At 38.7% G+C, this 12,802-nt stretch overlaps 1 protein-coding gene across 1 annotated transcript; it reads right to left on the bottom strand.

Annotated features, from left to right (window-relative positions):
* Positions 1 to 318: 318 nt before the first annotated feature.
* LOC306853464 (meteorin-like protein) lies at positions 319 to 11,475 on the bottom strand. The gene is made up of 4 exons (XM_079390900.1): positions 11,072 to 11,475; positions 7,125 to 7,513; positions 2,746 to 2,805; positions 319 to 1,179 (listed from the first exon to the last, which is right to left on the bottom strand). Exons 1-4 carry the CDS (start codon positions 11,167 to 11,169, stop codon positions 866 to 868), a joined length of 861 nt encoding a protein of 286 aa, XP_079247026.1. The 5' UTR covers positions 11,170 to 11,475; the 3' UTR covers positions 319 to 865.
* Between the last annotated feature and the right edge of the window lie 1,327 nt (positions 11,476 to 12,802).

Genomic DNA, 12,802 nt, shown 5'->3' on the forward strand with positions numbered 1-12,802 from the left:
AAAGTGTATGGCTTGTAGAGGAGAGGTGTGATATTACTTTTCTAAGTAATCTGCTTTTCAATTTTCACCATGTGGATGATAATAGTGAGAAAAACACCTCACACAGTTACATTGTATAATGTTTCAAGCCATATCTAGAATATCATTCACAGTTGGGGATGAGCTCTTGTGTGTTAAAACCCTAGTAAACCGTGACTATATAGAAGTAATAAAAATTATTTTTGGAAACAGTTCATAGATTAAGTATTTCACAATAGATGGCATAGTACTTCACCATGACCTAATTTACATGAAAAAAAAAAAACAGGCACATGATTTGATTCCAAAGAGAAAAAAATAGTTTTAATCCTTGGAAAGACACATTTGCAATTGAACAGCCTGAAGAGAAAATACAGGCAGGAATTGCACCTCAAATTTTCTTAAAATAAAAATTAAAAAGCAGGCTTTTTCATCAATATATTTCTGTCATAGAAACAACTGCAAAACTGTACATCAAGCTTTTTACAAAGCATTTGGGACTTCCATTTTAGAATGTTCTTTTCACATTTTTACACATTCATCAGCCAGATCTGCTACATGGTGACCGCAAAAAAAAAAAAAAATCAGGAGTATCAGTCTTAAGACATATCGGGAGAAATTGGCATTGGCTTAGTAAATTCAGGTGCAACTTCTGTTGTCTTTGTGGGATGTTTTAAGAGCATGAGTCGCATCTCAGTCAATGCTGGGACAGCAGGTTTCTGCAGCGGCATTGCAGTCTATATGCTTTAAACCCAATCTCTCTGCAGACACAAACAGAGACAGACAGCTGCTCGCAGGGTCACAGTTCCTCACGATGGGGCGGACCGTGTGGTTTCCTGGAAATAATTCAGTCTGTGTCCAAATGACATGGGTTGGTTCCTTGCTGCTGAGCGTCCTGATACACCCTAAGGAAGTCCTTGTACCGTGGAGCGCAGCTGAGCCAGGCCTCTCCGAATCGCACAGTCCCAGTGAAGAGGAACTCACCTTCCCCTAGTTTAACCCTGCACTGCCTGGGCATCTTCACAAAGCCTGTCCAGCGTTTAGCTCGGCCGCCCCCTGACACAAACACTTGTGTCTTCTGTCTGTAAAGGCGAATCAGGGACACGGTGACAGAGGCCTGGTCGTCCTCCTCCACCACACCAAGAATACTGCCCCGCGCCACTGTAGAGGGAAAAAAATAAAACAATGTAAGAAAAACATAGTTGGTTCTTTTTTTTTTTCCTCCATACTGACTGCATTATGGGATGTGAATGATCAAACAATCCTCAAAGAATGTATATGGGATTCCCGTTTTAATGTATAGCCCAATGGGCCAACAATCTTAAAAGATTTTAATGGAAATTTTCTCTTAATTTCTTAGGATCCACTTTATTTTAAGGACCGATTCTCACAATTAACTTGTTCCTTATGAGCATTTATATTACTAGTATATTGGCTGTTTATTACTACTTATAAAGCACATATTAATGCCTTATTCTGCATAACCATATTTTAGATTATAAATCCTTATCCTATCCCATACCCAAACTTAACAACTACCTTGCTATTAATAAACAGCAAATTAGGAGTTTACTGAGGCAGAAGTTGTAGTTAACCGTTAATAGTGAGAACTGATCCCCAAACTAAAGTGTGAACATTTCTTATGATTCAATTTTGATTCCACCATAAAACACAAACTATATCTTTAAAAACATGTAACCAATAGGACCATGCCGCTATAAGAAAGTAATGGAATTTGAAGTATTTTTCAGGATTTTAAAAGTTTTCACAACCATTCATCTAAAACAATGCAGGTAGAGCAGGGGTGGGGAACGTTGATCCTGGAGGGCCAGTGTCAGAGTTTAGCTCCAACCCTAATCAAACACACCTGAACAAGCTAATCAAGGTCTTCAGGATACAGGTAGGTATTTTTTTTCTAAACTCTGCAGGACAGTGGCCTTCCAGGATCAACGTTCCCCACCCCTGAAGTAGACTTTAGATAAATATTACAATTTCTAAAAGGAACTCTTTTCAGTGATATACCATTAATAATTCTGCAGTGCTGATATGATGATATTTATATTAATAATTTCTTATTAGCAATGATCAAATTGTATTAATTAACAACATGAGTAAAGTTTGTAAGTTAACTTTGATGTTGGCTTGAGAAAGCCTAGTCTAATCTAAAATAGATTTAAAATGGATTTTGAAGAGCCTTAACTCAAACATTTCGTTAACTAAAGTTTAGATTATCCATTTTAGGAAAACTGTAAGTAAGACTGTTTTAATTTTAACACATCTCAAGACCAGGCATCGTTTATTATTATTCCACTGCCCTATATCTCACATTTGTAAACACAAATGTGTTCTGTGTGAATATTTATTCTTAAAATACTAAATGATAATAGTAAGATTAAATCCATGAACGAGGCTGCCAGTAAAATATGGAGCTAATAGGGCCAAATATTGGCCCATTAACTAGCTGGTGTGTCTGTGGTCCATTTATCGGTCTGTAATATTCTTAAGAACCAAACCCTGCAGGAATTTCAGCTTATTCAGTAGGACCTCATTTGATTCTTTGAAGAATCTTATTTGATCCCATCAAAGTATTCACGTAACTCAAACAGTTGCCTGATGGGATGGATGCTTTCAGACTGGTTCCAAATTATAACTGAAATTCGATTCCTAATTTAATTTGATTTTAAACTAGTGATTATCAAAAACATTTAAAGATGTGACTTGTCTTACCAAAATCACTGGTGCAAACGGCCAGCAGGACCTCTGCATCTGTACAGGGTTGGCAGGGTGCTGTGGAGAAATAAAGAACATCAAAATCAAACCAAACACAGCCAGCGCTTGATGGTAAAAACATTAACGTGCATAATGTAGCATGTTGTTTTTCAAAATCTTTCTAACAAAAAACAGCACACTGATCTATCTACACCCGCCACGTGGACTTTCAAAGACATAATTAATTTCTGCTGCAGATGGTTATTTATTAAGCGTGAAGAAGCCAACTTTATCGTCACGGTTTGTCGGCTTCTAACCAAACAGAGATGTGGGGTGGCCTGCGAGAAAAGTCTCCTCAAAAAAAAAAAAAAAAAAAAACATCTGTAGTTGGTGGAGAGGAGGGAAACATCTCGACCCTTCCCCCTCTAGAAAAACACTGACAAACACACACCGCGTCCTCACACCCCAACGCAAATGAGATCCAGCTGAGAAGAACTCCAACAAGGACACAGAGACTGCAAGGACTAGTAGCTCTAGGTCGAAAACAGAGAAACATCCAGAGGAGCCCAAGTTCCACCTGTGCCAACAATCTAGTGTGAGTCGAACACTTTGTACTATTTAACAACCCATAGCCACATGACAAAAGACAAACACTCCTTTGCTTTTAGGTGGCCGCAGAGTCCTGTGACTGCTGTAAAGCGATTAATGTAACCTAAACACTGGCAGCACCGTGCCGGCTTTGATCAGTGCGTTTCTCTATCCAAATAAATCAGGCCACAGTCTCGTGGCTCGGGGGTCATCACAGCCCCCACGGCAGATATAATCCAGCACATTTGTCTGGAGGGTCTCAATGCTCTCAGGCTTGCAGGGGCTGAGCGAGCGACTGCTCGTTTCAGGTGGCTGGGAGGAGGGGTTTATGGGTATTTTATGGGTTTATGGATAGCAGTCTGTGGGTCAGGGCAGGTGTGTCTTACAGGCAAAAGTTTAGCTGTCTATTAGCGCAGGTGGATTGAGGGGCTTTAAAAAGTTTTCCAAAACTGTAACAACTACAGTAAATGTGAATGTTGGTCAGCAGTCCAAAACTCATCGCCAAAAGGCTAAAGTGTTATGGGTGGGGACAAGGAATTGCAATGTGTTTGCTAAAGTATTTTGTTTTTAGTGCATTGAGATGCAATTGTCAAAGGATATTCTGGTTCATACCTTGAATATACAACTCAATTTTTGTAAAGTGAGTGTGGTATGGTGCCTGAGACCCACTCTACACTGGAAGCAAGTCACAAATAAGAGTGACAAACAAGTGTCCACCAAAAAAAATGACAAAAACAGCAATATTGTGAAAAATTATGACAATTTAAAATACACATTCTCTATTATAATACTTTTTCAAATGTAATTTATTCCTGTGATATAAAGCTGAATTTTCGGCCTCATTACTCCAGTCTTCAGTGTCACATGATCTTCAGAAATCATTCTAATATCCTGATTTGCTGCTCACAAACCATTTCTTATTATTATCAATGTTGCAAACAGTTGTGCTGCTTTTGTTCGGAAACAGTAATACATTTTTAGTTGCACTTTATTTTAAGATGTGGTTATTACAGCGTAAATACACAAATACAGAGTATCATTCTGTCTGTACAGGACGTAAAGAGGCAACAGTGTGTAAATACTATTAAATAATGTACCATATAATATATATGTACCATATAAAATATGCATAATTTTTCTGTTATCATGGTCATACTTTATTTTAAGGTGCAATTCTTGCCATTAAGAAAAAATATGCACTGTGACTTTTGCGTCAAACTACTAATTTGCTGCTTATTAATAGTAAGGAACTTGTTCGGTTTAGGTATTGGGTAGGATTAGGGATGTAGAATATGCATAATATGTGCTTTATAAGTACTAATAAACAGCCAATATGTTAATAATAGGCATGCTAATAAGCAACTAGGTAATAATGAGAATTGGTCCCTATACTTGTGTTACTGTTTTTACTATAGTAAATGCATTCAAGATGTGTAAAAAGGACATCGTAAATAAAGTGTTACCCATTAATTTCTTTATGAATCCATTTTTTCTTTGATGGAAATAAAGTTTGAAAGAGTATAAAGTTCATTCTTTGATGAATACATACTGTCACTTTTGAACAATTTAAGGTGTCCTTGCTGAATATGTATTATTTTCTTTAACATTAAACATAAGTCATGTTATTAACCATAACAAAACTAAATCACTCCTATTATAAATGTATGCATTGCTTGTGCATCGACAATGGCTGTTTACAGTGTAGACTGACAGACTGTTTAAATAATAGCAATCTACTTTCTAGACTCACCATAGATTGGGCACTACCATGGAAAGTGGGCAAAATAACTGATCTGTATCAAAACCCGATCTGCTGAACCTGACCCTTCACATATGAGCTCAGTAGGTCATGTCTGTTGAGGAAACTGTGGGTGGAGGAGAGGGGATCAGGGGTCAGCTGTGTTGCAACACAAGAAACAATCGCACCACCAACGGGGCCAGAGGTCATCCAGGAATCGGCTTTGCAACAGCTGGCAAACGGCAAAGCTTCAAAGCGGGCTATCGTTCAGAACGCTAGGCCTGGCAGAGGTTTGATGTGAAGCGTTAACTGCTGCCACATCCTACATGCTAAAGCCGCACTTAAAGTGCAGATGGGTTTTTTCAAAAGCATTGTGGCGGATCACATGCAAAAGTTGAAAATGGAACCGCAGGAATGGGCTGGCATCTGAGTCAGCAGTCATCACTGCCCCGAATTAATGCAATGCTGCTGGGATCGCAACCACTTCACATGCTGGCAGGGCAAAAGGGGGAAGATAGTGTCCCAGCTACATCTGGTCCCTCTGCATTCCATGCTAATGAAGAAAAGATTCATATGCCACTTTGCCTGCATCCCAACCACTTCAGAGAGGCGCAAAGAAAAGTAATGAAGGAAAAAGTGAGGGAGGGGAAGCCAGAGAGACAGGGGAAAAGAGGAAGAGGAAGGGAGTAGGGCAAAAAGATGGAGATAATATGTCCTCCCAACAGCTGGTCTAAGACACATTCCACAGTGATGGAAAGCAACTCAATTCCAGCACAGCAGGTCAACATTCATGAAGTGAATGCGAAAAAACCCACAAGCTCGGAAAAAGGAAAACAGGTCACCTTACAGATCTGCCCGCTCAGATCGCTGAAGTCAGACACTGACATTACGGGCCACATCAAACCACGCGTTAATGCCACACTGTCCCAAAATACGGAAACTGTTTAAAGTTTCTCTGCTTTATACTGAATCCATGCTTGCAAAGTACAACTGTTTATCAGAGCCAGATTTACATGGCAGTTATGAATTCATACCCCCCCTGAGGGGGGAAACACACGGAACAATACTTTTGCTTTGTTTGGGAGAGGACATTGTCTTTGTCTGCTTCAGGCCATGCAGCTCTTCGGTTTTGGCAGGTGCACTGCTTGAAATCTAATTTCTGAAAGGAGGCTGAATGTTTCACATGTTATGCCGGTGTAAACCGCAACAGGGTGCTTGTGACATCCCGTTGTGAGACTTATGCCACACATCTTGAAAAACACAGTCAGTATTTATCGCACGGAAAACAAGGTTCAAATTAGTATCACTTTCCAGAGCAAATACCAGCACAGATCCACCATCACAGAGGGGAGGACGTTTCCCGAGGTAAAGATATCATCTGTTGCTGGGCATGAAAACATTGACTTCGGATCGCATACTTTTTAAAATAAACAAACCCTCGGTATTGCGTGCATTAATAAGCGTGTACCCAAAAACCCTGGAGTCACAGAAATGTAATAATGCTTTTTGCTGAAAGAAGCAATTATTGTTGGAATTCAATAGAAAGGGAGGGTACATAAAATTAAAACTTTTATATTATATTTTAAGCTTTTTTTTTTTTTTTTTCAAGAAATTAAAACTTTTATTCAGCAATGATGGATTACATTGATCAAAAGTGACAGTAAGGACATTTTAAAAGATTTCTATTTCAAATAAATGTTTCTCATCAAAAAATGTATCATGGTTTTAAACAATTATGATAAGAAATGTTTCTTGAGCAGTAAATCAGCATATTTAAATGATTTCTGAAGGTTCATGAGACACTGAAGACTGGAGTAATAACATTAAAACAGAAAATTTGATTTCACAATATTTCTGTTTTACTGTATTTTTACTGTTCTTGAAATAATAATTAGATTTTTGGTCGATGTGTGATAGCTTTGAGACCATTTACTGTTTTGTATATTACCAAATTCTACTCTACTCCTTAAATTTGGCAAAAAACACGTACATTTCTGTTTCAGGAAATACATCACATGAAAGAAAACTGTGCTTGTCAAGCAAGTCTTTAAAGATCAAGTGAACCTCATACCAGATAATGACTGTGGATCTGCTCCTGGTCTGTGGTTGACCAGCTCGTACTGGAAGGCTGTGATTTTTCGGCTGATGTCCCTTTGAGGCACTGCCTCGATGAAGAGCGCCCCGTCCTGGATGCTGAAACAGTGCACTCTCCCCTCTGCCTGATCTTCCTCACGGAGGAGCAACCGCAGTTTGCCCAGCCGGTCCAGGTAGATGTGGGACCCGCTGGACTCTTTAGAGGGCTTGATGCAGACGGAGAGAAGAGATGCCGCTGGGGACAGTGTGTTTGGCCGCAGGTTGACGATGATGGCCCCTGTGGGGTAAAGCCATTCCAGGAAGCCCTGGGCGCAGCGGAGATACACCTGTTCCACATCACGAGCGTGTCCCTCATGGGTCAGCCCACTACAAGAAAGGAGAAAGGTGATATAAGCTCTGTTCCAGAACTTTATATAGCAGAATTCTACTGAAACTGAAATAAACCAAAACTCTACATACGCAGCTTTTTTTTTTTTTTTTTTGTCAGATGATGGGCAAAATACATGACAATACACAATTTTGTAACACTTTACAATAAGGTTTTATTTGTAAGCATTAGTTTACTACATTAGTTAACATGAACTTAATGAAAAATACATTGTATACAGCATGTAATAATTTTAGTCAATGCTAATTTCTACATTGAAGAATACATTTTTAAAAGTTTTATTTGTGAACATTAGTTAATGCACTGTGAACTAACATGAACATTTATATTTTTACTAAATAGCATTGTTAATGCATTTATTAATGTAAACAAGTGAGACCTTCTTGTTAAGTTTTAACCACAATTTATTGACATGGGTAAAACTGCTTTAAATTAAATAAATTAACTATAAGCATTTAACTTATTTAACAATACTTATTTGAAAATATTTATACAAAATATTTGCCGTCTTGGATTTGGAACAAATACTAACAAGAAGCAGATTAGTGGCTGAACGATACATTTTTTGGTTGATGGCTCAACATTATAGGGAACAAGGTGTCCAATGGCTGAAATAAAATCAATGAATATAATATCACACCACTTAATAAAGTAAATAAAAGCGTAGCAGTTTCTAAAACACAATTTACATTTCTTTACATAATATTTACTAAAATAACTTGAAATAATCTTAAAATGAATCAACTTGGAAAATCTGTAAAATAAACAGATTTATACTTAAAATAGCAAGTTCTTTATGATTTCAAAAATAAAAGAAATTTGAATTTCTTTTAACATCAGCCTGTAATTAAAATTCACCCAAACTACATTCTAAAAAACATACAATTGATCTTATCGTGAATCCCACACCTCAGCATCCAATCATCAACCGACAGATAGTAACAAGTCCCTGCCCTACATTTGCTTTTTTCAATAATCTGTTACACTCTGATGTACATCAGAATAGAAATATCTAGGGCTACATGTTTTTAATAAACTTTATCAAAATTTGGCACTGATGCCTTGTACTTTGTTCATCGACATGTAGCGCACTGTGCCTCCAGCAATCAGAGTTCGATTCAAGACCCTTTGCTGTTCCTGCTTTCCTCTCTCTGCCCTATGCTTTCCTGTCAATTCTCAACTGTCCTATCAAAATAAAAGGCATACCCCCCCCCCAAAAAAAAAAACAAAAAACAAAACTGTACTCAAAAATGTAAGAAATCTGTGCAATCTGTAGAATCAGAATCAGCGAATGCTGATTTAAAATACTGTACATGGTGAATATGAATTGAATATGACATTGAGTTCTCAACACTGTCAATTAAAGTTCCAATTATGACACTTACTAGCCAAACAGGATATGATATATAAGCCATGGCAATATAATGTTCAATCACTAGAGCAGCAGATTATCTCAAAATGGTTGAAAATATGGGCCATTATATCAATCTAACACTGGTAAAACTGTCTATTTTTAATCAGATTAGTCTATTTTTTAGTCTGGATGAAATACAGTTATAATCCATGTTTCTCTTGACTTTGTCTTCCATCCTGGAGGAGTTTTGTTCACCGAGCACAATCATTCTGGGATTGGCTTATCCGTGAATTCAGACAAAACAAATGATTTCAAGGCAGCCTAATTTTGCTGGCTACTGTCTGGAAGCAATCATCTGAGGCCTTAAAACACTAGAAGGGAAATAGTAGGCCGTTCACTAGGATTTGAAACGGAGCGGTCGTCAAACATCAAACACTGTGAAGTATTACTCACCTAATTCTGACATCCAGTTATAGCTGGTTAACTTTCACAAATAACTAGGCCTTAGATTAAATAAAGCAAAACCAAATGGTTGTGAAGCAAATGACGGGTAATCCCCCAAATAATGATGGTTGGATCTTCAGTCAGCTTTAGTTTAGTGGCCTTTTACGTGCAACACAGCAAAAGGAAACTTCAAACATTAGGGTGATTGTTCCGAACAGTCTGCGCCAGAGTCGAGTCCAAAGCTGAAGCTCATATGAAAGAAAAGCTTTTCTCAGAGCAAGAAGAATGAAGTTAATGTCTTTTCACACGAGGTGTTAAGACCCACGCGCGAGGCTTGCTGCATGACCCGTCACGTGCAAGCATGCGCACACACATACACATTAACCGTCTCTCATTTTTCTTCTCTCCTTTCCAACGTTTTGGCAAGATCCAGCACTGGCATCCTGCCGTGGGCAGGATTTTTGAAACGCAAGTCAATGGCTCCTTGGACACACAGGCCTCTCTGCAGACAAGTGCAGAGACAGTAGCCGAACCCGGAGCATGCAAGTGCAAATGCAGGTCACGCAGCGAACCTCCCCTCGCTTTCGACTCCTCAAAAAGACGAGGAGCTGCATGTCCGGGCAGCAGTCCTGCTGCTGTCCACCGGCCGCACAAAAGACTCGCTCCGCTACTTTTAGACATCATCTTCTGTGCCTCGAGTTTGCGGCCTGGTGTCAGTTGGGCAGAAAATGAGCCATCTGCTTCTGAAGCCTCCAGCGGTTCTTCAATCAGAGATGAATGTAGGCCTGCTGCAAGACCCCAGATTAAACTCACCAAAATGAGAGGTGAGGACCAAAACTCCTGCAGAGCCTGGGGTGACATGTGCGGAGCAGACTCGCAAACTGCTGTGTCCTCATTTATAACGGCTCCTCTTTAATTAAGAGCATTTGAAATTCAGCTCTGCCGTAATGAGAGGCTGAACTCAGGCCTGGCAAATCAACACCAGAATATGGCTGCACAGTCAGAGTATAGTGCATTCAGCTTTGCTATTGTAAAAATACTTCACAGAAAGCCTGAAACAATATTATCATTATAGAAAGTTACTAAAAGCTTCTAGAAAAATGCAGTGCAAGTTTGTGTGTAATAGCTTATTAATTCAGGTAAAGCTAAAACGCCTTTAAACAAACAATAGAGTGATTTTATGTTACACACATTAAGGATTAATATGGGTTTGGCCAAACCAGTGAGCAGAAATTAAATCACAGCTCAGATAGTTTCTGCTTTCAGGTTATACCAGCAGTAATTAAGACAGTAAATGTGAGTAAGAAAAGAAATACATACACACATACTATTAAGACCAAGAGAATAATTGAAAAAAAAAATAATAATAAAATGTTATGTTAATTAATTGAGACAGGTGCTACAACCACTCATAACAATCACTCATAACAGACCACCAAAAAAAGGCCTTACAATAATACAAAATACTACTACTACACAACTCATAAACATAACCAATGCTTATAATACTATTACTGGTCGTACTAAGCTTAAAAATAATAAAAGTAGTAATGATATTACATTTTATTTAATATTATAATTATTTTAGCATCAAAACTTATGTTTTTACCTTACAACATCAATATAATTGATTGACAGATTTAGTTAAATCTCTAAATACAATTTACCAAATTACATTTAATTTCCATTAACAAACGAGTAATACCTGAATAATCTCAATGTTTAAAGAGTGTCTCACCTGCCCCTCCAGCTGCACTGGTCGCTTGAGTACTGGGAGCGTGCAATCCGACACAGAAGCACAGCCGACAGCAAATACGCCAAGAACGGCGAGAGCATGTTTGTCCCACCGCTGTCCACTTCTCCTCCAGCGCGATACTATATAGCTCTGCTCTGCAGATATGCTTATAAAACAGTCCAGCGTCCGTATTTTCTTCACTACATGGTGTTTTTCTTCAGTATCGTTTCACTTTCAAGCCCGTAATTTACTCAAGAAGCGCAACTAACGCCGAAAGTCCGAGAGGCGCGTTGGATCGCTCAGTCCATGTCGAGCTCTGAGCAGCGCTCTCCTCGAGAGTAAAGACGGCTCTGCAGTGAATAGCTGAGGAATCCGAGCTGAGCAGCTCGCTGAACTTTGAAGAGCGCGCATGCGCAGACAGCTGCAGCGCTTTACTCCACTGGAGGAGCGTTCCTCAAGAGTTCAATGAGCAGCTCCGCTCGGATTCCTCTGCGCGTCACAGCCAGCTGACTGACACAGGACGCATGCGCAAAAGAGCTCCAGACACCGCAATCTGGCTGATTAAATTGGCTCATTTGTTCATTGAGGCGTGTGTAAAGTTATGGCATATTCATCACAATAATATTAATGGCGTTAGTTGTAAGTAGGCTTGTTTCTCTCACACAATTTGTATTTTTTTATTTATAGCAAACATACAGTGGTGTGCAAAAATTAGAGACTACTACTATTTGCTTAATACATGCTTGTAAAATACTTTTTTTGGCTTTACTATTTATACTTTATACATTTTTCATAAAAAAAATATATAGGCTATTATTAGAATGTAAATGAAGCAGTTGGAAGTATGTATAAATTAGTGATGTCAAACAATTAATCGCATACAAAATAAATGTCTGTGTTTACATAATATATGTGTGTGTACTGTGAATATTTATTATATATATATAAATGCACAGACATCCATGAATATATTTAAAAATAAATGTTATATGTATATATAAAATATGGCAGGGGCTATTTGCGCTAAGTGTAAATAGCAATGGATTCTATTTACACTGTTAAAATAGCAGGATTTTCAGCTATTTCAACTACGTATTGAAAATAGTGACGATTATCTGCATCTCAGTATTGTAGTACATTATAAAACAGTATGCAATAATAAAGGTATTGAGTGTCAATTTAATTTGAATTCAAATTATTAAAGGTCCCATGACATGCTGTTTTTGGGATGCTTTTATATAGGCCTAAGTGGTCCCTAGTACTGTATCTGAAGTCTTTTTCCCGAAGTTCAGCCTTAGTGCAGAATTTCAGCCACTACAAGCCAGTCCCAAAATGAGCTTTCCTTAGGACAAGCCATTTCTGTGTCTGTAGCTTTAAATGCTAATGATGAGGAGAGAGGCGGGGATGCAGCTTGCGGCCATGGTACCATGCGCTAATGTTGACAGTGGATGTATCGCAATGGCTCGTAGACACGCAGTTGTTCAAGCTTTTCAGTTTGACCCAGAATCTGATCCGGATGGAGAAGCACCGGATGAAGAAGTTGCAACTCAGCGGCTACAGCAGGACGTCTCCGAATGGTTAGTTTAAAATATTGTGTCTCTTACGGTCAGGGTTTCCCACACATAGACTTTACCTGGGCGGACCGCAACAATATCCACTGCCCGCTGCCATCAGCTCCAGCGTCTCACACACACGAGAACGACTTTAGAACAATATTTAGTAACTTTCAGGCCC

This window comes from Barbus barbus, assembly GCF_936440315.1.
Source record: "Barbus barbus genome assembly, chromosome: 3".
Classification (NCBI taxonomy): domain Eukaryota; kingdom Metazoa; phylum Chordata; class Actinopteri; order Cypriniformes; family Cyprinidae; genus Barbus; species Barbus barbus.

Coding starts and splice junctions, on each gene's coding strand:
- LOC306853464 (XM_079390900.1), bottom strand. CDS start 11,169: ATGCTCTCGCCGTTCTTGGCGTATTTGCTGTCGGCTGTGCTTCTGTGT. Junction 2,806..7,124: donor AGATCCACAGTCATTATCTG/GTATGAGGTTCA, acceptor ATTTCTCCACAG/CACCCTGCCAACCCTGTACA. Junction 1,180..2,745: donor CGTTTGCACCAGTGATTTTG/GTAAGACAAGTC, acceptor TTCCCTCTACAG/TGGCGCGGGGCAGTATTCTT.